This window comes from Melospiza melodia, chromosome 11, assembly GCF_035770615.1.
Source record: "Melospiza melodia melodia isolate bMelMel2 chromosome 11, bMelMel2.pri, whole genome shotgun sequence".
Classification (NCBI taxonomy): Eukaryota; Metazoa; Chordata; class Aves; order Passeriformes; family Passerellidae; genus Melospiza; species Melospiza melodia.
Genome location: NC_086204.1, coordinates 15,658,397 through 15,685,557, shown reverse-complemented (window position 1 = coordinate 15,685,557; position 27,161 = coordinate 15,658,397). Strand labels below are relative to the sequence as shown.

At 41.2% G+C, this 27,161-nt stretch overlaps 2 protein-coding genes across 3 annotated transcripts in view; both read right to left on the bottom strand.

Moving 5' to 3' along the window:
- Window positions 1-11,489, bottom strand: part of ZNF644 (zinc finger protein 644) — a 77,198-nt gene extending 65,709 nt beyond the window's left edge. The window contains exon 1 of one of the 2 annotated variants that reach the window (XM_063165735.1): window positions 11,367-11,489. The gene's annotated coding sequence lies outside the window, so the exon portion shown is untranslated. Of the gene's footprint in view, window positions 1-7,920; window positions 8,015-11,366 lie in introns of those variants that run through there. The other variant, XM_063165736.1, reaches the window with a different exon arrangement.
- Window positions 11,490-21,041: 9,552 nt separating this feature from the next.
- HFM1 (helicase for meiosis 1) overlaps window positions 21,042-27,161 on the bottom strand; it is a 30,824-nt gene continuing 24,704 nt past the window's right edge. Inside the window, exons 28-38 of the mRNA XM_063165731.1 lie at window positions 26,819-26,922; window positions 25,198-25,353; window positions 24,854-24,949; window positions 24,328-24,446; window positions 23,421-23,503; window positions 23,219-23,328; window positions 23,016-23,114; window positions 22,497-22,587; window positions 22,125-22,230; window positions 21,602-21,759; window positions 21,042-21,339 (exon numbers count right to left, since the gene is read on the bottom strand). Coding sequence (XP_063021801.1) covers window positions 21,273-21,339; window positions 21,602-21,759; window positions 22,125-22,230; window positions 22,497-22,587; window positions 23,016-23,114; window positions 23,219-23,328; window positions 23,421-23,503; window positions 24,328-24,446; window positions 24,854-24,949; window positions 25,198-25,353; window positions 26,819-26,922 — 1,189 coding nt within the window. The 3' untranslated portion in view covers window positions 21,042-21,272. The remainder of the gene's footprint in view (window positions 21,340-21,601; window positions 21,760-22,124; window positions 22,231-22,496; window positions 22,588-23,015; window positions 23,115-23,218; window positions 23,329-23,420; window positions 23,504-24,327; window positions 24,447-24,853; window positions 24,950-25,197; window positions 25,354-26,818; window positions 26,923-27,161) is intronic.

Sequence of the window (27,161 nt, the reverse complement as noted above, 5' to 3'; positions counted from 1 at the left end):
CTCTTGTCTGACCTGGATGTCTGGGAATGGAAGCGCGGAGCCTCAGTCTGCTCCCTCCTGTGCAGCCACTCTCCTTCCCTGGTTCCCATGCTCAAAATGGGAGCTTGATACATCATTCTTAGGGCAAGACAGTAATTCACTTTTCTTCCTTTCCCCTTTCCCACAATAACCCATCCTCACTGCTAACCTCCCTCCAGCACAGACTCGCTCACAGGCTGCAACCAGAGAGGTGCCAGGACGCTCTGGTTGCAGGACACAGGACACAGCTGCTCCATGACCAGGAGTTCAGGTGAGGAAAGACTTGAGTGGAAGTAAGCAGGGCCAAATGCTAGTCAGCAGACACTAGAACATATGGATCTAAATCTATACATCTGAGCCTTACGTATCCCAGTCTGTAAAAAGAATGTTTCAATACTTTCCTATTTCTCAAAGAAGTTACTAGGGTAAATAAATGAATGCTTACATAACTGTACTGTCAGAAAAATACTCTTCCTGAATCAACGTTTTCAAATATTTCAACTGATGAAATTAATTTTACAAACAGGTACAACACAGACTATAAATGGTGGCTAATAATCTCAAAATAATCCCCTTAAGATTCTTCTAATATTGCAAAATCTTTCAGACTGAGTATTCAATTCCCCTGTTGCATTTCTGTTGAGGCAGTTGGACTCAGCAGCCCCATTTGCTTTCTCAGCATTAGACGCCAGAGCACACAACAGTATGGGTGGAAAGAACACAGCAAGAGCAAGGTGGCATCACCAAAGAACTGGAGCAACAGATTTAAGACGGGCATGATTCCCACAGCAGGTCAGCACAAGTGGCAGCTGTGTGTTTCTGGGGTAGCAGCAAGTGTCTGCTACCATCTTACAGCAGCACTGTGGCTTTAAATTTTATCCTGGTTGACTCAAATACATACATATTTTCTCACAGTACCACTGCTCTTCATGAAGCACTGCCCCAGTCCAGGACAAACTTCTCCAATGTTTCATTTTCCTACCCTCTAAGGCTCAAACAAGAGATGTGTGGAGAATCTTTGTGTGCTGCCCTTCACACTTGCAATCAAATCTTCCCTGCTTAATGAGCCATGGGCTGTTGCTCTGAAACAGAGGACATTAACAGTTCAGAAAAAATAAACCCCTGCAGATTAATCACCTGGCTTCTTCATGGGCCCAATTGCAATGAGCAGACACTGTGAAAGCAGAGCAACTCCACGTACACTGCCTGACTGATAAGCATATTAGCTGATCCCCCTGCCTGCCTTTGACACACATATAGCATATGAGCCTTATTTCATTGTTTGTTTCAAATATATACCAGAGGTCTCCCAATGTCACTACAGCCACAGAAATTAACAATATGCAGCCATTTCATGATTCTCCTAGTGTTCCCCCCTTCCTGAAATAGTATCTATTTCATGCTTCTTGATTTTTGAAGTGAGTGTTTTATTGCTTTCTGAACAGCACTTACTGCTAGGTTATCATTTCTGCATCCACCATGCAGTAATCCTTGCAAAGACAAGGACCTCAATTCATCTTGAGAACTACACTTTGCCAGAAACTGCCCCCTAACTAAGGGTTTTCCTGCTCCATGGTAAATCACCAGTAGCTTTATTGTTACTCAGTCTGATCACTGCATTTTGGTACAGGAGCCACAGTAAAAGGAAGCAGGATTAGGTGCTGGGCAAACCCATCAAAAGCCCTTTGCCAAACCTTGAACATAGCACAGGCAGGACACAGTGCTTAATTTGCTGGAAACACAGAGAAAAGAAACAAACAACCAATTGTGCAATCAGCACAGCTTCCCCCATTCCACTGCAAGGTAAGCTCAGAAAAGACTAACAGGATATGGCACCAAACAGTTTAACAGACTTTAAATGCTCCAATTTATGTAATGACAATACCCTTCCACTACCATAACCCACCTCTCCACTCTTGCCTGCCCCAGCTCTCTGTGGTTCAGGAGCTTTTTTGAACAGTGTGATTCTAGCATAACATGAAGGAAACACCAGCTTTAACTTTTCATAATTTTCATAATTCCTCCTTTCTCTTGCTGGCTGAAGTGTCAGTCTCACTCAACTGCTGATTTAGCCTATAGCAGGTAACAGTGAACCCTCATCCTATTTCATGTATCTATGAGCTTGTTTCCCATTTTTCCATTTTTACAGCCCTTAGAGGCTACAGGAACATGATGCTTTGATTGCCTTTACCTTATCCTTTCTATGGGTCATGTGGGTCACTGGCATACCTGAAATAACCTGGGCCTGCTGTTTCAACCAACAGTCACTCCTCAGCTGGAAGGCAGAGTCCTGTTGGCAGGGAGACTCCAGAGCAAAGCAGAGGACAGTGGTGTCTTTGATGGTAACTGTGTACCTCAGCTCCCGCCTGATAACAGGTATCCATGGGCACCACTCCTCCCCTGGCTGTTCCCATTTGATCATGCTGTGTTGCTATTGGAGCATTCCAGTAAACAGGACCCAGAGCAGGGTGTCTGCCTCTGTGACCACGCACCAAGGCTAAATCCTCCACAGATTACAAGTCAGAAAAAGCTGTGGTGTTTACCTGAGCTGAGGATTTGGCCCTACAGTATTATTGTAAATAAGAGCCACCAAGCAGGGCTCTTTCCAGGCGAGACACTGAGCAGCATTTGATTAAGGCCAATGTGAGTAGAGTGTGCACAGCATGCAGAAATTCCCCAGAAATAGTCCTTTAGAAAGAACCACCTGGATGCTACAAAATGAACCATAAATGTGGAGATCTCATAAATATAATAGCACTTCAAACTGGACATCTTTGTAGCCCTTCAGTGTCTGCTGGGGTCACAAACCCTGGAGTTGGGAATATTAATTCACCACATCTTCAAGGAGGCAAAAACACTGCTGAGAGGGATGCAAACATGTTTGCTTTATAATGACGCATAAGGACTCTGCCTGGAGTCTCCCAAACAAGCCTTCCCCTTCCTTTAGTGGCACAAGAACAGTGCACACTACATGCTTTAAATGGGATTCAAGTCACTTTTTCATTGCTACTAGAGCAGGTACTGCTGGAGATAAAAGCAACTGTCTCAGAAGAGCAGGTATGACATCTGGTACATAGCACCAAAAATAAATCTTTAACTTCCTCTCATACCTGCCAAACCTGTTCCAAGGAAACAAGCCTAGGAAATATTACAAATACACACTTCTCTCTGATTTCAAAGGAAGAACTGACCTATTTTTTCTTTGCCCATTAAACATATTTCCTATGAGAAGACCAGTTTGCTAAAACAATAGGCCGTGTTTGGAATAATCCCAATCATGAACCAAAACCGCATGCATATGAAAAGGGCAAGTGGCCTGACGTTTGCACTGGAGGTAATTCACGCTAACACCGCTATTTATAGTGCAGCAGCACCTTAGGGACACAGCCATGCTCAGCACACCCACTCGGTACACACTACACAAACAGGGAATCTGATCGCCTCTCCCCTGCAGTGCACTCCTCGTGCTGCTGATTTATGGAAACTGGCTCTGTAATGCCATACAGTTTGGGAGTGGTCCTTTGTGAAATCATCTTCTCTGGTCATATTTGTGTAGTAAGTATTTTCCATATCCTTTTCAACAGCTGACCTGGCTTACCAGAAGACAAGAGATTTGTGTATTGGAGAAGATGACCTACTTAAATCAGGAACAATTAAAGACCCAGCTCCTATTTACATGCTTGTGCAAGGAACCACATACACACACACACACAAATCACAATGAAGATGCCAGGAAACCTTTCTCAGCGCTACAATTCTGGTCATACAGGAGGGTCTAAGACAGGGGGAAACAATAAAAGGAAGTGCTTGTGATTCATTATTAGCAATGTAAATAGGACACATTTGGAGCCTGTCATCATCCTGATCGCTCATCTGCTTTTATTAGTCCTCATTCTTTATTCTTATTGTCTTGTTTTCTGTGCTTGTCGTTAAAGTTAGTTATATTATAGGCATCTGTTTAGCATATTCTATATGAAAATGCAAATAGAGATGAAAACCACCCGTTAAATAAATATATGCAGCTTCCATGACATGTACATATTTGACTGCAGCATGTCAAACACAAAAGAATTATCACTTCCTAAGTCTGCGTGTTCATTACATGCATTACTTTTCTACCAGCAGATGGCAGTTTACTATTGCTTCAAATAGGTTATTTTGTTAATGTCAGATGTTTCAAAGTCCTGCGTGGTTAGTAAAAAAACTTTCAGCTCATTTCACAGCTAATTTTTAACTCAATTTTCTTCTGCATCATCCCCTCTAGAAAATGTAATCAGGACCAAGCTATTTACTTCAGTTTACAGTCCTGCCACTGAGCAATTCTAATCACTATCAAAACAGTTCCCTGACAGCAAGTTCATGCAAACCAGTGGGTATTATCCAGCTTCAAACACTCACTGCTGCCACCAGCCCCTTAAGGCACACCTCACACTCCCCAACTCCCAGTCTGTGCTCGGGAAATTATGCACATTATTAACACGGGTGGCAGGGCCAACGTGAGAGATGAGACTGTACAAAGGGGCCAGTGGTTTATTTACTTTGAAACTGCCTGAATTTCAGGTAACAAAGAGTTAAAACTACCACCCGGGCAATGCTGGCAGCCTCCTACACTGCAGGAGGTCCAAGGGCAGCAGGGAGTCTGTGCCAGGAGATGAAGCCTACAGGGGCTTTCAGAAATCCTGCTGCTGCCCGAGGCCATCCTTTAACCCAGTCAGAGCTCAACTATGAGCCCATCTTGTCCTCCCTCACAGGGCTGAGAATGTGAGTTTTCCTAGTGAAACACTCCAGCAGGGAGCACAAGCAAAATGAAGGGATAGGCCAGTCCAATGCTGCTGTAACACCTGGGCAGGGATTGACCCTGGGCATCAGCTGACACGTACAGACCCCACAGGCACAGCAGTGCCATCCACATCCTAAAACCAGGCACCGGGAGAGACTCAGGCTCCAAGAGCCTCTCTCTCCACTGACATGTGGTGATACTGCTCATCTTCGCTTCCTGCCCAAAAACTCCCTCCTCTGAGTCAAAACCAGCATTCAGGTTGGCCCCATGAGGCAATGTAGCCCACAGTTGGATTTGTTCCCTCATCCAACTCTGCCACCCACCACAGCAAACAAATGCTCCTTTTGGCTGCATCAGCCACAGAGATCTGTGCTGGATTAAAGCAATCACACGACTCCTGGCTTCCCAGGGGAGCAGAACTCCTCTCTCAGCACAGGTGTGGCCCTTCAGTACTTGGTATTTCAGGCACACACCCATTCCTGCCAGCTCGCCAGCCACTGACCACAACGGTGGGCTGAAACAGCCTGTACAGAGGGCAGGAAGGAGGAAAGGACTCCTGTAATGTGCCCATGGGCTGAGGACAGAGTAGTTTTGTGGCTGGACTGGGATTTTGTTAATTTGATTTTTTGCTCTGCTTAACACAGGAAACTGCCCTTTTCCTAGGGCGGCACAGGTCCTTTCAAGTCCTGCAGCTCTCGAATTTGTTCCTTGTGTTCTCATGCTAGAGTGGCAAACAAGAGATCCAGAGATCTCTTTGCATCTACTAAAGAACTAAACAAAGCTAAAAGTTCCAAAAGAGAGTATTGACACACACTGCTTTGTAACCTGTCTTGGGAATGTAGTGTTTTCTTTTACAAGTAGTCCCACATAGCCCCTTTTTAATGATCTGCAGAGAGACACAAATTCACTGGTGGTATTAAATTAGAAGTGAAAAACAACAAAGACAGCTGATGCATTACAAATGGGAAAGAGAACTGAAAAATAGAGGAGGAGAAAGAAAATGTAACAACATTTGGAAAAAACAGGAGAGCATTACACTGTGGGGAACAGGACACATATACACGGTATCAGGCACAGACTGACCAAGGGAGATCAAAAATGTGCCAAGAGGAACAGGTCAGCAGTAGGAGGGGAAAGACTAACAATTTTTTTCTCCTCAGTGCTGAAGACTCCTGCAGTCTTTCCTTTCACTGGAAACCCTTTGTGGTGAAGTCCTCATGCATAGAGCTGTGCTTGTAAAAACACATGGATATGGTTCCAACAGCCTTTTGTTGGAACAAAGAGCAAATGGAAGTATTTAAGAATCACATAATGACTTGATAATTCCTAAACAATCACTTAACCAGAAAATACATGCTGATCAACCTCTCTTCTTCATGTGGACAACTGTGTAAGTAAAGGTGATGTTCATTTGAGCCTGACACCATCCTATCAACTTTTGTTTCCATCTGAGAAATCCTTTAAATAACGTTCAGAGTAGGTTTAACATCCATTATCACTCAGATTATTCCACTCCTAAGAGAATGGATTTCAAAATTGTATTTTCCAGTTGAAGATTAAAGAGCTACTTCTAGGTTTCCTTAACCTTCTTTAACAAAGTAAAATTCTGCTGCGTCTCAAAAGCTAAACATTAATACAGACGGGATTTGCTGTCATTTTTGTAAATGTTAGCAGCAAACATTTAGCATTCCCATTACTTTCCCACCCAAACCTCCTCTACTCACGTTGAGAAGCAAACTGGATTTCTTATATGCTCATGCTGCCTTGTCTTGTGCTCAGGGATACCTGCCACTGTTGGACCCCAGCTTTTCTGCTCGGCTTCACAAAGTGAAAGCAGGTTGTTGCTTCAGGGCCTAAAGAGGGCAGCTTTTCACGCCTGTGATGCACAGGTACCCCGCTGACCTTTTAAGCAGCCTGCTGCCCTCCAGGGAGGCTGCTGGAACAGGGGAATGCTGCTAGCTCACCGCCTGGCACACGCGCAAACAGCAGCTCCCCTCATCTGATGCTGTGGTACGTACTTGGCACTGGAAAGCAACACACATTGCTGCAGAGTGCAAGGCAAGACGGGATTCTTTTCACTGCACATCAGCAAGCAGTGGAGTCCATTTAGCTAGCCTTGCATTTCTTACAGTCACATCACTTTCCTACTGCAGGCAGAGTCACAGCACTTGCCTCTGACTACAGCATACATCCCTGGAAACAGGGGTGGAGGGGAAGACAAGACAAATCTCATAGTAAGGGACAGAGCTGGGCCCCCTCAATCTTACCCTGCAGAGCCACAAACTCCTGGCCCTGCTGCTGGGGAAAACAGAGGGAAAATCCCACATCCTGATAAGAGCAAAACTATGCCCTGTGGAATTTGTCCGAGGTATAGCATTGCCTAAATCAGGTCTAATTGCCATGCAAGATAGGATGAAGAACATCTTAATTCCCCAGACTCTGTCCCAAAGGCTGAGCACACTTAGAGCTCATAATCTTGTGCACTGAGTCATATTAAATAAGTTGCAGAACGTAGCCTAGGTTTGCCACACTTCCTCCAGTGCACTGCTTTAGAGGGAAGGGTAAGTTGCCTAAAAACCAGAGCCTAAAAACCAGAGTGTGCATTCCTTTTCTCCACTTACCCCAGGCTTTATACCTAAAGCAGAGCAGGAACTAGGTGACTTACCTGCTGTCAGCACCTTTCATGGTTCAAAGTTTTCTGTCAGGGCACGCAAGAGCCATAATAACGAAGAACTACATTATCTCACTTTGCATCAGATTTTACACCTTCCTCTGTGATTTACCATGCCAAAATCTCTGGTATTTGAGTGATATGGAAAGCGGCAGATGAAGGCTCAAAACCTGTAATGCTGCCTAGAATATGCAGCAAATAGAGTCTAATTAGAAATTAATATTTATGAGCTGTGTTCCTCTATCATAATTCGTTCTGTCCCAAAGTATCACTAGAGTATCACTTAGAAGACGAGAAGGTTTGAGGTGAAGTTTCTTAGTAGAGAAACACAGCAGATGCCATGTGGGGAGCAGCAGCCTGGAGGCTGACAGGACCTGGCTCTGCAGAGACGCCGGCCTGCAGGATAGGGGCAGAGGAGCCCACGGACAGGAGGGCTCCAGAAATTAAATACCTGCTGGCTGAGAGCCGGTAGAGCTGCAACAACCAAGAGGGGCTGGTCCTCATCAGCCGTGCAGAGCTGCGGGCTCCTTCCCGGCGGAGGCGGACGTGGGCGCGTCACGTGCGGCCGTGTCCCCTCAGCCCCGCTTCCTGCGGCCGCGTCCCTGAGGCCGGGCCCCTCAGCCCCGCTTCCTGCGGCCGCGGCCCCTCAGCCCCGCTTCCTGCGGCCGTGGCCCCTCAGCCGGATCCCCTCAGCCCCGCTTCCTGCGGCCGCGGCCCCTCAGCCGTGTCCCCTCAGCCCCGCTTCCTGCGGCCGTGGCCCCTCAGCCGTGTCCCCTCAGCCCCGCTTCCTGCGGCCGTGGCCCCTCAGCCCCGCTTCCTGCGGCCGCGGCCCCTCAGCCGTGTCCCCTCAGCCCCGCTTCCTGCGGCCGTGGCCCCTCAGCCGTGGCCCCGCGGACGGCAATGGCTTGGCCAGCGCAGCGACTGCGGCCAGCGGGGAAACGCCGCTGTCTCGGCAGGGCTCACTGGGAGAATGTCCCGGAACAACATCCCTGCCTTTGCCCGCTGGTCTGTAGAACTAAGTCCTAGAAATTAGTGTCCCCCAAAACGGGGCTTCCACACAACGGAATGCTTAAAGAAACTGCACCACAATGTGCATAATGAAGTTGGGAATTAAATACTGGGATTGAAGTTGGGAATTAAACACAGGATTTGACTGTGTCAAATAGAGGCCTTGTCCCATCAGAAGTCAACCGATGCCTAAAGCCAGGAACAAAGCAAACCTGAAGCACCTCAGAACAGAGAATATCACCAAATGAAGCAAACAGCTGAAAAGAGAACCATTAGAGTTACATCCCCTTTCACAGTAGTATGTAAACACAATAAGGTCAAACCTAGACAGAACTGCTGGGTGTGTGACAAGTTTTCACCAAGAAGCTGTGTTTTTAATCCAGCATGTGACATCTCTGCACAAGCTCCACGCTCCTGCATACTCCACAGTTCTCCTTGGCTGGGGTGTGGGACAAACACAAGACCAATTCTTCAGCCAAGACTCATCTCTATGGCAAAAACAATGAACTAAGAATACACTCACTGTGTCAGCAGGTCCTATACATTAGAAGCACGGCAAGGGTTAATAACAAAAGAAATGGCAGGATATATTGCGTTTCAATTACAGCTTCTATACTGAAAGTAAGGATCCTTATTCAGGAGTGAATCCTACTCAATGAAACACGAATTTTAAGTAAATGCAAATAGCCTACACTGAAAATGTGAAAAATAAACAAAATATCATTTAATTTAATTTGAGTGCCCAAGCAAGTAATTTTCAAGTCTGTTTAATGTTTAGGAAGAAAAAGCCTTAGTTCAGTCTCTGCAAATGGTTTTAGTTACTTCTGTGACTTTCCATCTCTTGAGGATAATCTACTCCTAATAAGGACAATTGCTTAGATTTATTACCCCACTGAGGTCTTGTTAAAGATCTAACAAAAATCCTATTTAAATGAAAAGGACAATAGAATTTAAAGTCAGTGTAGAGTTTAATTAAAACCTGAAACAATGTCTTCATGCATTAGAAAAGCAAAAACAGATTTCAAAGCTGTTAAACTACGTGTAATTGGCATAAACTATCCATTGAGCCAAAGTTAAAAAAAAAGCCAGACTATCATATGGAAATTGAAGTCTATTAATAAATAAGAAACCTGATACATGTGCATAGCACCATATTTTTGCATGCATTTTTTTATTTGCCTAATTTGCTAAGCATATTTTAGAGCAAACATGAAACAAGCTAGCTGTTAAGTTGAACAAATCCAAAAGGGACAAAAAGAGACTGATTGAAATCAATGCATTAACATGAACCAGCATTTAAAAACGTTTCATAATGTTCCCAAAGAGAGCATGTAAACTGCAGCAGTCTCAGTGCAAAACTGCTGTAATCTGTGTTCCCATGTAGTCATTATTCATACATGGGAGTATACAGCTCCTAAGTAATTTTTCATGCATGAATAGTTTAAAACCCAAAATCACTGACATGAATCCACTAGGGAGCCTCCCATTTGAAAGTTAACGTCTCGAGAACTCTGGGAAGGAATGTGAAGCCAGATACCAGTCCATGTGCTGACAAAACTTTTCTGAAGGGAAGGATCTGCGTGGAGCCTCACTCCGACCGCAGGCACACCCAGGCCTTCCCCAGCCCCAGAGCCACCGCCGGCCTCCTGGGTCCCGTCTGCAGAGCCAAAGCCTGCATGGCCACAGAGCCAAACCCTGCATGGCCACAGAGCCAAACCCTGCAAGGCCGCAGAGCCAAAGCCTGCATGGCCGCAGAGCCAAACCCTGCAAGGCCGCAGAGCAAAAGCCTGCATGGCCGCAGAGCCAAACCCTGCATGGCCGCAGAGCCAAACCCTGCAAGGCCGCAGAGCAAAAGCCTGCATGGCCGCAGAGCCAAACCCTGCATGGCCGCAGAGCCAAACCCTGCAAGGCCGCAGAGGAAAAGCCTGCATGGCCGCAGAGCAAAAGCCTGCATGGCCGCAGAGCCAAACCCTGCATGGCCGCAGAGCCAAACCCTGCAAGGCCGCAGAGCCAAACCCTGCATGGCCACAGAGCCAAACCCTGCAAGGCCGCAGAGCAAAAGCCTGCATGGCTGCAGAGCAAAAGCCTGCATGGCCGCAGAGCCAAACCCTGCAAGGCCGCAGAGCCAAGCCAGGTCTTGCCACCTCTCCCTTCCCCTACCGACATGCAACAGGGACCTTGCACACAGGAAGGCAGGTCAGCACTACAGCTGCTTTGGGCATGCACTTTCCTTTTCAGGAGAAAATAAATTCTGAGACAAAAACTATCCCATAACCTATTTCTGCATTAAGGAAAAGGCTCTTTTCTTTCTATTCCTTCCCACAGGAAGGGTGACGGGCTGGCTGGGGCGGGCAGACGCGGATGGGCTCGGTGCAGAGGAACTGCGCACCGAGGCGCTCCACGCAGCAGTGCCTGGAAATGGTGCCCCGGCTCGGCCGTCCGCTCTGGCTGGCCCAGCTGTCACCCGAGAGTGACAAAGTAAGAGTCAGGAGGGAACTGCGGTGCTGAAGTGGGTCACACGACTCCCTCATTTGGAAATATCCCGAAAGGATGATACGTCACCTTCCCTCTGCAGCACATCAGTCCCTTGTCAACCATTTAACCAACTTGGTTACAATACACTGCAAGTCCACAGAACTGGCCATTTTACGTAGGCCTCTCCCTGTTTAAAATTACAACTCTTACTCGACGGTACAGTCGGCGCCCTTTCTTTTAGCTTGCATTTTGCATGGGTGTTCAGTATTAAGGGCTCCCTTTAAGTCCGGAAACACCTGCCCGAGCAAGGCCAACTGCGAGCCGTGCCACCAAGTCCCTGCGGGGCGCGGGTGGGCGGCGGTGGCGGCCGGGTCCCTCCCGCCGTCCCTGCCCGCGGCTCTGTGTGTCACCTACCCGGCAGTGCCGAGACGCGAGAGCTCTCAGGACAAGCACGGTGGAACACACCATGGGGTGCCTGCAGCACCAGCTGTGCCATACCACGGTCTCAACCTGAGCCTGGTACCAGCACCGAGGGGTAGCGCACGGTGACACTCGAGTGCCACCGGCTAAAGCACCCGGAGGGCGGCGCCCCGAGGGCGGCAATCCCGGCCGTCCCGGGCCGCCTCCACGCACGGCCAGCGAGGCGGTGGCCTCCGTCCCGCACGGCCCGCGGGCTGCAGGGAGCGGGCGCGGAGCCAACGCCCCCGCGCTGTCACCCCGCGCTGCGCCGGGGGCGCGGAGCTGCCGCGGGTGCGCAGTGAACGAGGGCTCGTCCACGCACGGTTCCTGCACGGCGGACAGGCGATTGTGAGCGCAGTAAGGGAGGGGAAATGTCCCATGTCAGCCCTGTGTGAAAGACATTAAAACACTGAAGTGTGCGGTGCGTCCTGGGGGTTGTATTCCTCAATGACCTTTTTAAAGAAATATGGTCTGAAATCTCTTGTCAGGGTCTGCAGGAAAGACACAGCTGTTTACAAATGGTAGCTAGTACTTGGAATTACCCATTGCACTTGGTGACAAAGAGCTCCTCATTTCCCATTCCATCCACACAAGGAGTGGAAATGTCAATTTAGTGCTGCTCTATTTTTAGTTCTTTCACTACAGATACAAAGCCTAGCACAGTTTCAAGACAATGAGGAATGCTATGAAGCTGGGATGAAATCTTGGAGCACCACAAGCCCTTCCAACCACCTCTATAGCGAACACGCAGAACTACATCTTGGTAAATTACGACTAAGCTCCAAATAAAAAATACTCTTGAAAATAAACTAATAGCTGCCAATGACAATTCTAAGCAGGATTTAGGATCTCTTTCATTAATGTTATGTAGTTCACGTGCCACATACATGAAACAAAGGCTACTTTCCAATTCAAGGATGAGTGAAATAAAACCGTGGAAGGTAACATTTAAGTCTCCTTTGCTCTTTGTACACATGCACTTTCTTCTGGCAATAACAGCACTGCCAAGGGATAAGAGATAGACTTCTCAAAAGATAATTCACAAAACAACCTTACAGAACAATGGCCTGGTACAACAGCTGAATGGCACGGGGCAAGAGTGGAGCTCCACAGCGTCAACAAGTTTTTCTGACAGAACACAGATTTACACTCAGCAAGTATTTTCATTACTGATTAGGTTTCCACATCTTCACAAGCACATTCCAGTCATACTTCCAAAAGTATCTGGCCAGTTAGCACAACCTTGTATAGCAGTAGACAAAATGGCATCTGCATAAAGTTTGCCTACAGGGGAGAAAAGGCAAAATTCAGGCATGAAGGTGAGGTTTGTTCCAAACTCAGCATTACCCGCAGAGCCTCAGTGCTTCATGTAAGAAACAGGTGGTTCATAAAGCTGTGCCTCTGAAGGAGGCAATACTTTGTCCACTATTTTTTCTCCTGTTTTGCTTTTTAGTCATGCTATGTCCTAAATTCAGTCTTAGAACAGATACCCCACTCCTGCATTAAAAGTTATGGGGGAGACTTTTTTATAAAACCACATCTATCCAATGTTTCTTTAGTGAACTTATTCTGTTGGGGTAACAGATTGTTGTCCCTGTCCTGGAGGGAGCTGATGCTGGGCATGTGGCTGCTCTGTGTGTCCTCCCTGAGCTCTGGGACTCTCCTTCCAGGGCTGGATCATGATGTTTACATGTCTGACACCAACTCTACCTATGGCTGCACTCACAGATTTTTCAGTAAACACTTACACAGCTACAGCACCTGACACTATATCAGTCCAGCATTTCCCAGATATTAGGGGTATGGGAGAATGCAGATAAAGTACTTTACTTCCTTCTGTGCATCATCCCACTCCAGGAAAGGAAGCAATTTCTCACAGGGCTTAAGTAAGCAAAAGGTGATGACTACAATTAACTAGGGCCACAAATACAAATTATAATTACCTCAGTAGAGAGGTAAATGTTTCAGTGCTAACATCTGAAAGCTTGAAATTTGGTGACATATTTTCAAACCAGCCTCAGAGTGCCAAACAACCCAGAGGAATAGATATAGCTACTCTGGAAAGTGTTAATGCAGATTAAATCCAGTCAATAGCAGAAGTCAGAGTTATTCATAAATTCTGGTTTCTCGGATCTGCTCTTCCAGAAGAAAAGCACTTTATGAATGCAACAGACACTTTGCTTTTGAACACACTTCAGTAGATCTCAGTACTGCTCATGCACACCTGAACAAGCAGGAGCGCATTCAAGGGAGGGAGCCAGCCTGTCCCACATCTGTTATAACTTACCCACTTGCAGGACTAACACCCAGTTATCTCTATAAAGCTCAACCAAACAAAACCAGGAAGAGGTAAAGGTTTTAGAGCAGTTAGTTCTTTTTCATCCTGTCCACAAGGACCCCAAACTAGCAATTGTGTTTAGGTAGATATTTTCCTGTTTGATAAGCACACACAAAATCCTGATTTATAAATGCAAATGTTACTGGAATGACAGGATAGAATTGTTCTTTAAATCATGACAAGTATGAACTGTTGGAGACCTAGAATTAATAAAAAAGCTTGAAAATTTATGTTTCCATTGTGTCACTGCAGGGCAAATCTTTCTCTCCAGTCCTTCCAATCTGAAATGGTTCACAGAGGTGCCACAGACACCTGCTCTAAGAAACTCACCTTTCTCCTGTCACTTCTAAAGCTTGCTCTGTCCCACAACCAAAATCCAAGATCCTCTGCAACACTGCCAACAAGATCTCAGATTTCCCTTCTCTACCCAACTTGGGAGCATCAGGTGTCTTCACCCCTGAGCACTGCTCAGTTCCTCTTAGAGGAGGAGATGTCTGCCCCTTCCAGAACACAGGAGGCAAACAGGTGCCCTCTGTATAACTTTCCTCACTGCAAAAGTTGCAGCAAGAGAGTATAACTACTTCTGCAGTGAGCTCAATGTTCACCATCCACACAGGAAGGGGAAGTACAGGAACATCACAACCAACTGAGGAGGGACTTGGGTTTTGCTTTGAGACAATCCTTTTTATATACAAAGATTGTAGAAAGTCATATTTTCTTGAGCACAGTTGCTTTTTAAAAGCAGGAGGATTTTTTTCTCAAAATTCAAAGAGGCACTCAAATGCACTAAGCATAAACATGCTTTAAGCATTTTATTAAGCAAGCTGCTTCTAACTGTCACAATGACTGGTCCTATCTTACTGGCAGCTTTTCCCAGTCACTAATGCTGCATGAACATGCAGATACATCCATCTACTAGAACAAAATGCAACGAAGCCTCTACCCAACTTTGGATCTGCTTAAACTGACAGCAAAGTCACAAGTTACAGCAGGAACTATTTTTAAATATTCTCAAGAAAATACAATTAAATAACGGAACTAGACAAAAAATCACAGCAGGCCCTATACAAGTGTTCAGACGACAACTTAAAATAACACCTTATTTGTTTTCAGGTTACCATTTGTTTTGCACTACATTTAAATATCCTACTGTGTCTCTAGGCAGTGTGAGACAGTCATTCTGCAGCAAAACTTCTGCCAAAGTAGGCTCTGGTGGTGGAATGCATTTAGAAATGATGGCCAGATGATGGCACGGTAAACGTCCTTCTTTTGACAGGCCATACATGTCTATTAGAAATATTCCTTGTTCCATATGCATGTGAAGGATCAGACACATACACTCCTCACTCAGAACAACTACCTCCTGGAACACGTCAGCAGAGTATTTACTGCCAAATCCAGAAGGAGTTTGTGATTCTTACATTGTCCCCATTAATGAGAAAAATGTCACTATACAAAAGCTCTCTCTTTTTTTCCCTTTCTTATCAAATCCTTCAAACAGCTGATTACTAGCTTTTATAGATTGGAGAGTCAGATGGAATTCTGAACCTATTATTTTACTAAAACCCCAGGGGTCAACTTATCATCCGAAAACCATTTTACATGGACAATTTGACTTTCATGTGGAGTGTCAGAACATACCCTAGATGGAAATCTAAAATAAATTATATGGAGTAGTGCCTTCTTTGTGCTGAAATTTATCGGTCCCACACTACAATAATTTTGAAAATTGTATCCCTTAAGCTACAGTGCTGAGATATTATTAACTGCTTGAACTGAAAGAGCAGGTCTGATCGGTTGCTATAAAGTCTATGAACAGAGACTAATTTCTATTGAACCACATGCTTATCTGAAGCTGTGTTTCACCATTGCAAGCTGCCAACTTTATTTTCTTCCAGAATACACTGCCCATCTTTTTGCCATCATCCTCAGTATGCACTGTCACTTCAGCAAATCCATTCCAGGAGCTAAGAATGTATCTAAGCTTCTGCTAATACGGTTGTCTGAGACAATCACACCCAGGAGACAGGGAGGGAGATGCATTCACTTGTACCTCTTATCTTCCTAACACAGGTTATTTTCCTCACTAAGCAAGCCTCCAGTGTCTGAAATGCATCTCTGGGATGTATCACAAGATAAGCATATCTATTTCATGGCTGACAATTTCTTTATCACTTCTGCTGCCATACTTAAGAACTAACATTATTTGATAATGTGCTGATGCTTTGGTCAATGCACCGTTTACATCTGTTAGTACAATTTTTAGAAACCAAATTGACCTCAGAGCCTGAAATCTTTATAATTGAGAAGATACTGAAAACGATAAATGATAAATAGTCACCCAGCTGCTGGGTGACTATTCTTTGAGGGGAAATTCCCAACTAGACAGAAAAACCTTCTCCAGGCAGAACACATAAGGCACAAGGATAGAGTTCTGTGATAAAAGAAATGTATTTCCTACACACAGGAACCTAACAAGTCTGGAATAAAACAGCTAAAATATTACTCCATACCAGGAAAAATAGTAATAAATCATACTGCCTCATTTTCATTCAGATAATTTAATGCCCTTTATAAACTGAAAGAAATTGCCTAAAAGGAGGTTCTGGTTTGCACATCCAAGTTTCTAGACAGCACTACTTTCACTTTTTCTTTACTAGACAGTGTCAAGCTCTCCATGAGGCATTCAAAACTAATGACTATTTACTGTGGCAAATCAATCTCTCTAAGCAGAGAACCTATTGCTTCCAGCAATGGCATTCAGCTCACTAAGACCTTTGCCAGGCAGGAATTTGAAAACCAAGGCATGGCAGTTCTCTTCCAAACCTTTTAATGCCAGTCTGTCCAACATCTTTCTTTTATTTTAGGATGGCTCTAAGAAGCAGTAGGAGCCTGTCAGTAAGTGGACACTTGTCCTGAATGAGTGGCTTGGCTGTTAAAAGAAACACCATCCAAGGTATTGGCAAAGCAGGATATAAGAATCTGTGAAAATATACAGAGTTCAATGGCAAGGTTTGCTGTATTACTTATTGTATTATACAGATTAAAGCATTAAAAAAGAGTAATATTTCTGTGTCTACTTTCATTACATCCTACCATTTATTAAAGTGACTAGAGCAAGTTAGCAGCCTTTTTCTGTCTCACTCCAACAGCAGGAATTCTCTCACATCACAAATTCACAGTACTGGAGACAAGGAAAAGTGCCAAGTTAGGAGTTTTCCACTTGCACTGATGAATATTCTGAGTACTTTTAAATGCTTAAACTGATGAGATAAATGTTTTGGAATTAGATCAAAATAAGAAATTTATAATTTCAAAGGATAAAGCCTGAATCTAGCTGGAAGTATGATCAGGTATCAACATGCAGCAGCTTAAAACAAGTTATGCAAGCTGACCTTAAGATGTGTGAATATCAGGTTTCCAATGCAGAAATATGTATTTTTCAATATAGTTTTCTGAGCAGAAATCATGAGATGTCATTTATATGCAAATCAGACTATATTCTGCAGAAGCCATGGGAATTATTTGCACTTAATAAAGCCTCATAAATAGGTTTTGTCTCTAAGTGGGTGGGGGAACAGCAAATATATCATAGCCATTTACAGTTACAAATGTCTTTTTATTTTGAAAGCTATATGCATCCTTTAATAGGAAGTTTCACAGTTACAAAAGAAACATTGTTTCCTTTATATAAACAAAATATCCTTACAGTTTTCAAAACAAAATGTTTTGCCTTATTCCCTATGCTCAGCTATCTAAAATATAGAAATTGCCATGTAGCCCCAGTCAAAAAGACATGCTGGTTCCATGCAGTATATGTTAAATACAGGCAGAAATTACTTGTTATTATATCTAGGCAATTTTATTATATTTGAAAGGACATATACCTTCTTTATGTGGTTTGTCCACCCAGTACCATCTACTGCATTTCTGCAAAACATGTTAACATTTTCACAAATCACCAATTACATGTGCCCCTTAAGTCCTGGCACATGGAAATAATCCATTTAAAAAGCACAGGAGGACAGACTCAGGACACTCAAAGCACTACATATTCCCCCCAGTGTAGTGTTTCAGTGTGGTAGGTAGCACACAAAGCAAACTGGGAACCAACTCTCCCTGACTGGTATAAACAGTCTGGACTGGGGCTCCTGTTAAAGGCAGGAATGCAAGTCAACAGTAGCACATCCTTTCCAGTCTCTTCACAACCAGAGGGAAGAGCAACAGTGATAGCATTGCCTAGAGACAGACAGACCTAGTGCTTACAGAGGTGCACTCCTTACCCCAGCCCATTCCATCTGAAACACCCATCGGGGCACATGGAGACCAGGAATTACAACACTGGGAGAAAGTGAAGGCTTAAACTGATACCATTTAATGTCACACAGACTTCAAGAACAAATACAGAAGCATGGCTAAGCCAGGTTTATCTCAACTGAACAGTGGTAGCCAATAAACACCTGCCCTTTTTCTATGTGATTGTTTTCAAGCTGAATTAATCACTGAAAGCACTGTATGCGCCTCAGTTAATTCTCATGGAAGTCTTCCAAAAATTCAGTGTGTCATTAGCCCTCTGCAGGAAGAGACTTTTACCCTGATTAGTACCTTCTTTTCTATTTCCTTGTTAAGCAAAGGAGCTTGGAAAAAACCCAGGCATTCACAGATCTCATTTTAGTGATATAATTAAAGATTCTGGCAGTAAAACAATGACATGATATGACTCTTTTGCTCATCTACATAATATGCAGACAAAGTGACATAAAGAGCTAATGCAAGACACCCTTTCTTTCAGAAGAGGTACCATCAATACTGTCATAATGATGCATTAGAATGGTATCATTTGTGCTCTGCAAAATGACTAATTTCATATATTTTGTGCATGCTGGTTTCATACAGAGACTTCTGTTCATTCTTTATCATTATTCTGACTGTCTTTAAGAGCACCAACTTTTATATATCACATAACTATTCTGTGAAGGTATATCTAAGTGAAAATACACCCAAATAACAAGAGTCTGACTTGTTGCAACTGCTCTTATTTTGACAATTACTGTGATGTTTAACTCATTAAAATCTTCAAATACAGGAATAAAAGCTATATAATTAAAATGTGCTCAAGACAGGCACCACACAATGAAAATTGTTACAATACATTTGTAGTATTCTGTATGCTGTAACTTACCTTATACACAAAGATGCCTGGCAACATGTTTAAACACTATACTATTTTCCCTCTGCTTTTGAAGATTATAGGTTTTGAGTGGATATTGCATTTTCTTCAGGCACAGATATGGTTGACCTCAGTTTCTATTTTGAAATCAGTATGTGTGATAGGACAAGGAAGCATATAAGGAAGTTGAAGTTAAATTAAAAGCAGGTATAAGCATGTATTTTATTATGGGGAATCATGCAAGTAAGATAGTAAAATCTGACTTCTCATCACATTGAATTTTCTTTCACTTCTTCATTATAGAAAACAGTATTTTTTATAATGTAAATTTTGTAGAATCACCCCCAGACTAAAGTCTGTGGCATCCTGCTGTATCCCCAAAGAATTACTTACACAATCCCAGTGATTGAAACTCGAGCCACTCATTTAATGTTTCAAGTCTATGTAGAATTAAAATAAGAATCAGTTTAGACTCTAACAAATTTTTTATGTACTTTAGTCTGTATTTTACTCATTGTCAGTAGCTTAGTGAAAATGTCTGATAACATCCTGTTGAATTTGTCTTTTTTAGCATTTGGTCAGCACCTGAAACAAAGCATAGCCATCTTTTGCCCTTTTATTTACCTTAGGGAAGTTAGATCCTTACATGGATAAAGGAATTCAGTGTCTCACATGCACAAGCAAAGCAATATTCAGTGAGCCTGTCTGTGAAATTACAGCACACCAGCTTCTCCGTGTCACTCTCAACACAGGTAATTGGACAGTTGCACCAAGAGCAATTCAGCCCACTTACAATCTAAAACATCTTCTGACAGTGTCTGCCTCTTTCTAGTGACTAGACAGGCAATCAATTAAACAATGGCAATTACAGCTCTCCATAGCTATGTCAACACTTACCTTCTGGGGTGTGACCTGGGGTTTTGGTCTCCTGATCATTTATATGAGGCATCTTTGGAGAAACACCACTGTGTCTGCCTAGGAGCCACCCATCTCCCATGGAAATCAGAAGATGGTGAAGTGCAGGAGATAAAATCTGCATTCTTAAATCTTACCCTGACACAGAACTGGAATGTGTACATGACTAGGATTGCTGGGTTAAATGTAGCAGTAGTACAGTAATTCTGACTTACATCAGCTTGGAAGCTTAATTTTTAAAAATCTGACAAAAAGAGATCTGACATACTAATAACTTTGAGATGTAATAAAATACTTGAGGTGTGGAAAAGTGAATTAAACTGGGGCCTGCTGGCATTTGCATAGTCAAAAAAAATGTTGAGGGGTGAGTACTGAGGCTGCTTAGATTAGGCCATTCTTTCATGCAGAGAAAGAGTTATATTAAGTCAAAAGTGTAGGAAACACTGGAGTCAAGCAAAATGTTAATAGTTGAGAAAACTACAGCCTGGTAGTGGAGAAAAACATGGCTGCATTTAGTTGCACCACAATGTTGAAAGAACAGACAGCTAATGTTTCACATGTGATCAGAACATTTTAATTCCTCACATTTTAAATAATTACAGTAAAATTTAACATTCTCTTGGATTTTAGGCAATATCATAAATTCTACTAACTGTTGAACTTGCAAAGTCTACTATTCAAACACTAAAGCTACAAGAAAATATCCAAATGCAATACCTGGTGCCTAAACCTGTATTAGGACACATGAATGTCCATTTTATGACCTTGGGTAGGAAACTGAACAGGGAAGAGAGTTTTAGAGTATTTTTACAGACATTTAACAACTGGTTTGCTGAGAATCTGGAAACATATCTGCTTAAGCTGCATTTGTTTATTAACACATTCATAGCACTGTCAAAAGGAATATCTAGAATCTAGAATAATCTATCATCCTATTACTTCTGTTTATAAATCTAATTATTTTACAGCACTATGAAAAATTCAACTTTAGAGAAACTGAAAGAAAAACCTGAAAAATATTACAAAATTTCCAAGGAAAGAGTCTTTCATTCACTTGAAGATTATTTGAGAAGCAGGACATGTTATTATAAACACTTAAACCTTTACTTTCTCTAATGGGATTTTCTGTTATCTATTAAATTACCCTCAAATTATGAACTATTCTCCTTTGACACATTTCAATATTTTTCTTTATAATCCTGAAAACAGCAAGGTGAACAAAAATACTTTAATACTTGTAAAACAAGATATTATTTCTTACATTCCATAAATTCTACAACAAAACTGGTGTCTAATTTATTGTATATTCTATGCAGCAATCCAGCTATTAATAAATAGGTATACAACAGGAATCAAACTCTCTTGACTGGAGCCTTCACTGTAAAAGTGACTGTTAAGTTCTTTCCTCAGCACTTACAATGTATTTTGTTTACATGTTTTACAAAATACCATCAAATATTCCAAGAAAGGGCTTGACATCATTGGTTTCATCATCAAGAAGAAATCTAAAAATTAAGCAAACAAACAAATAAGGTATAGCACATCAAAACCTATGGAATCAGGAACACTATAGAGTTAAGAGAAACCAAGACAAGCAATTTTAAGTAATGTATCTTAAGAAAAATTATTTGTTACTATTATTGAGAAAACTAAACTTTTTAGCAATGAATATTAGAAACTAACACATTCGCCAAAAGTCTCTGTTCCATGAAGAACTAAGCACCGAAACACTGAAAAAACAGAAAAACATATGTAAGTTTTTCTTACCTTGGATCTACTTCTTTTTCCTGCTCTTTTGTGAAAATAAAAAAATCTTCTTTCCTAGTGAATTTAGAAGAGTCTGAGATTATTTCTGGGATGGAAGAACACTGTAAACTTTTTTGCTCTTGAGAAGGACTTGAATGTGTTTTTTCTTGAAAACTGAACTGCAACACAGAAGTTTAAAAGTATACATGGTTAAACCAACTGAAACTCCCAGATTGTTGTGCAATATAGTACTGGTATTTAATTGATAGTATGATATTTGACAAGAACCAAGCATGTGATGAATCCAAATATATACTGGACAGAAAAATTATCAAATTGAGTAAATAGTTTTGAGATCATGCTATATAAAGTAAATTCATATCCTATTTCTTTGCATCAGGAATATCCCAATGAACAGAGAATGATTTGGACAATTTGAAATTCATGATATCCTAACTGATTCATCAGTCAGATATGGCAGATATATTTACACAATAAGTACTCAAATGATAGAAAATTCAGCTGTCAATACATTTTTACTCACCAAGGTTGTATTTCTAATCTGTGCAGATAAATTCACTTTTGATGTGCTATTGACCATAGAAACATCTGAGTTGTGAATCCTGGACTCATCTTGTACCGTGCATGAACTGAAAATACCAAGTTGAATAATTTCAGTATTTTTACAGAAGGGAAAAATTATTTTCTGTTCAATTCAGGTTTTTCTACTTATTTCTCTGCACACTTAAATAAAAACCAATTTAAAATAATGCAACAAGTCATGCCTTTTAAACACTGAAATTTCACTCACTTTTATGAGTGAACAACATTCTATACATTTAATTACACAGATACAAGTGAAATACAGACAATATTTTAAACTGAATAAAATAGTAGTAAATTATGTAAGTCTTACTCTTTTGAAATGTTATTTGTGGCTTTGCTTGATGTATACTGGCAGAGGGGTTGACATTCATCTGGACTTCGAAGGCAGATATTTCCATGTTCTGCAAAAGAATGAAAGCTTTAAAAAGAGGGCTGAGAAGAAGCCACAACTCCTTCTAAATATTTCCCATGTTATGATAAATAGTACTTTAAAAATTATGAAAGTGTCTTAACACTTGAAATATTTCTTTGGGTTTTGGGCTAATATAAAGATAAGCAGAGATATACAGTCAATATACATTGTGAAACAACAATTATGCAGTTGCAGGCCATCAAAAAACTTTAATTGTGAGTTTTTCAACTGTCCCTTCTGTATTGGATTTGTCACAATATATGTGACATTCAAGGCAGAATAATAAATCTGTCAGTCTAGTCAATTAACCAAAAATTTCAGGTGGTTCTATTCATTGTATATTATTATAATTTATTCTCAAATAATAGCCTGTAGAATAATTTTAGGAAAGGAAAAAGTTTGTTGAAATTACCTTACCTAATTCTCTACTGACAAAATTACTGGCAAATACCAATTTCTCATCATCAATATCGTCCCAAATATCATCTCTCAGTTCAAAGTTCACATTCAAAGCATCTGAAAAACAGTATCTGCTTTTATCTGTGGCAGAAAAATATGAAGCATTAATTTAAATATCAAAACAGTGAACACTGCAATTTTAAACATTAGCAATAACTTACTACTCTTTCCACAATTCCAGGATTGCAGTTGTTTCTGAGATACTTCTAAGGTATTAATATTATCCTCCTGGTCCACTGAAGGTGACAAAGATGACAGTTTATTGCTAGACCTATTTAAAAACAATAAATCAATGACATGTCTGTAAAACAATTACAGAAAGTGGCAAAATAAATTTATTCAGAAAGCAATTCTTAGTAATACCTTGGCAAGGCTGGCAATAAAGACTTAGGTGTAAAAACAAATTGTTTGAGATCCACATTTTCAGCTTGATTTAACATCTGCATCTAAAGAAAGCAAAATATTATAACTTATAAGATATAAACATACTAAGAGCTATTATTTTTTAACAGGGTTAATGGCATCATTAATATTCTAAGTTAGCACAATATTTAAATGTCATAAAACCTTTCTGATGTCTATCTATCTAATGCATTCAGTTAAAAAGGTTTGAGTGATGTGCTTCTGGTGGAGGTATGCAAGCACCCCGGCAAAGCCAGACTGGTTGACTCTCATCTGTGTTAGCTGTAGGCTAAATAGTCCTCTACTGCAAACAAACAAGCAAACAAAACTGTGAGGTAGAAACAAAACCCTCCAATACCTCAAATGTCATTCTTGCTGCAGAAAGACCTAGTTTACCACTGCATTCAGAGGAATAAAGTGCAAGCCATGAAATGTTTCAGAAGTTTAAAACCAATAGGGATAGTTTTCTTATAAACAAGTGGATCTACTTGCCAGTGAAAAAAGGACTCTTAGTAGCATGACTAATAAATACCACAATTTCATTCAGGTCATATTTTGCCAAACCAAGTCACAGTGCAGTACCTTCCAACAATGCCTCTGAACCTCACCAACCACAACCTATCAAATGCCATAAAAGAAAAGATATAGAAGACGTGCACAAAAGCGGACCAATGGAAATGTCCCAAAGAACAGCAGAACCTCTCAAAGATTCCTGGACCTTTGTACTTCCTTACTTTTTGCTCTCCACACAGAAAAGTCAAACTTGGATGTTCATATTTAGTGATAAAATTCTCTCTGCAAACAATGCCTACAAATATGTAACAGATGAAAATAAACCTATGAAATGGCTGACTGCATTCAAGCAAACCTTTAGACGTTTTACTGGGGGTATAGATGAAACTGAGTTCCTGCTCCTTAAATCAGCTAGGTACAAAGAAAAGTTTGTGTCTCCATTCATCTGTGACTTTGGAGGTACTCCAGTTTTACCTGAGAAAATGAAGTAAAATAATCTTTAGATTAGTCATAAGGGATAAATCCTAATTGTTTTCAAATTACTTTGAAAAACTTTGCCACTAAGCTTAATATCTTCTGTTAAAACATTCTAAAAGATTTCACATGCTAAGTACAAGACTTAACACAGTATTCATATAAAAGCATAACAAGTTTGACATTTTTTAAGATCATATGCTAAGTACAAAAAGTATTATCAATCATTGTAGTACCTATAAAAGTGCTATTGCCAAAGCTACTTATAATTGCTTTTATGACTGCAGCATAACAACCCATTCTCTTGCTGGTATTGTTTCTGCTAACGTAGCCATTGGCATGATGGGAGCTGTTCTAAATTACATTTCTCTAAAAGTATCAGAAGTAGTAGATTTAATGAAACTCACAGCAGTCATGCCCACACACATCTTTATTTTTACAGCGGTGGTTGCATTCTCTGTTGCCAAATTTCTTGTAAGCAATCTCCTGTTTAGATCTGCCTCCTAGATAAATATAATACAGAAATCCGAACAGTAATATTGGATACCAAACATCCATAATTTTTCTAACTTTCAAAACCATCAAAAAATTGCAGTGTAGTACTTTACGAGTAGAAGCAGCAGAGTTGTATTTTTATTACCTTTGAGAAAGAAACAGCAGGGATGAATAAAGATTTAGTTCCCTAGTGAAAGCAAACTTCAATTTTCTGTTGACTTTAGTATCAGCCGGATACTGTGATCTGACCATTTACCTGTATCTACTTTTGCTGCTGGCAAGCTTTGAGGTGAGCTATAACATTTATCAAGTGTAGATTCAGCTTTCAATTTTTGATTTGTAACCACCTTACGTCCCTCTGGTTTTGGTGTTAAGTAGAAGGCTGTATATGCTCGCTGTATATCAAGGCCAACTTGGAAAATAAAAAGACAAAACTATTAAAACAGCTTTAAACTGTTTCTATACTACAATTATCTTCAGTTACTCAAAGATCATGGAAATTTTAAAAAGTAATTTGCCCTTAGAGCACACTCTTGTATGACCAGATTCTTTAGGATTGAGATTAAAAACCCCAAACATTTTTTAGAATTAAAGACATAGTTACTAGAAGAAAAATGAAATTAGTTCCTTTAACCAAATGTTCTTGTATTGATCAACTTTAAGTTTACTTTTGTTAAAACTAAATTTACCAATGACTTTGCACAGCTGATAAAATTTTAACTTTTAAACTCTACTCCAGTCTGTGTTCAGGAGTATCAGCAGCTCTGTACTGGCAAAGGCAAAAAATGAACATGTTTATAATGCTTCTCAAGTTGAAGGCCAATATTCATGACAGACTGAGAGACACCCTTTGTAAAGAGAGCAATTTTGTCTTTTATTAAGGAAATAAAATTTGCTGGAAAACCAGACAGGCTTTTAAAAAATGTGAGATTTCCTTGAAGTCTGAAATAGGAACAGACTTAAAAATAAGTAGAGACTAGGAAGACCTGGTTTTAGTATAATTTCACCATTACCAGTTTCAGAAAAATTAACTGTTTTGCTGAGTTTTTCTGAACTCAGTACTGAGTATTTTATCTGCTGTACCTGTAGATAAAAGGACAATTTTCATTTCTGTGTGGTTAGAAAACCCTTTTTCCCAGAGCCACAGGTCTAGCTATAGAAATATAGATTATTCCAGGCTTGATTATTGTAATAATCTCAATGTCAATATTTACCATGGAAGCATCAACTACACTTCAGTTAACCTAACACACAGCACTCTTTTTTACTGGTGGGGCATGATGACAGAATTCAATGGAGCCAGTTTATCTTTAAATTGTTTTTTGAAGTTTTGCGTTTCAAGGTCATAAGGTGCTCCTTTACTGCTATAGTTCCAATTGTATGGAAGTTGTCATTGAGGGGACTCATGTTTAAATCTGCACATAGTAAGGCACAACATTTCCAGCTGTAGGAATTTCTTGCTACCAAAGTGGAGACGACCACATCCAACACCTCTTTACTACAGTGCAAAACCTAACCATTCACAAAGGCAGCTCTGCTCAGCATAAATAAACTGTCAGGCTGATAGGTTATCTCTGCTGGAAGTTAACCCACTTGAAGGAGAAGGACAAAAGAGAATCTCAATCTGTATCAACAGAGCTAAATATTGTCTCCTAGTAACAGTTTTGAGGCTGTGCAGTTCTTTATGTGGTAGTAAATGAAATAAACAGATAAGTAATTGTGAGAGGTAGGATGCAGCCCAGTAAAATACATGTTATAGAGGTTTGTTTCCAGACCAGCTCACTTTATTATACTTTGGCTTAACAGAAAGTGTTTTAGCAATTTGTTCCAAAATCTCCTGCATATTGGTTTTTAATTCAAAGAATACCTTAACCTACCATAATCAGAACTAATTAAATTTATACTAATGTCTTCTGATTTAACAGCTCTTTTAACTTCAATTTTCTTCATCCAATTTCCAGTTTTCAGGAGCACAGAATCCCTGTAATGCATCAGCAAAGTTGTTAGACAAGGACAACATACTATGGTATCTGTAACCAAGTGAAAGAGCCTGAATTTGGTTCTACTTCTTTCGTTCTGCTTGATAATTGGCCTAAGAATAACTTTTCAATCATGTATGATTTATGGCCATAAGAGGGCCAGGATCCTGCAGATCAGTTTCAATTTTGCCCAAAGTGCCAGACTTTGGTCAGAATTGTCATGAAGGTCAAGCAGTTGGAA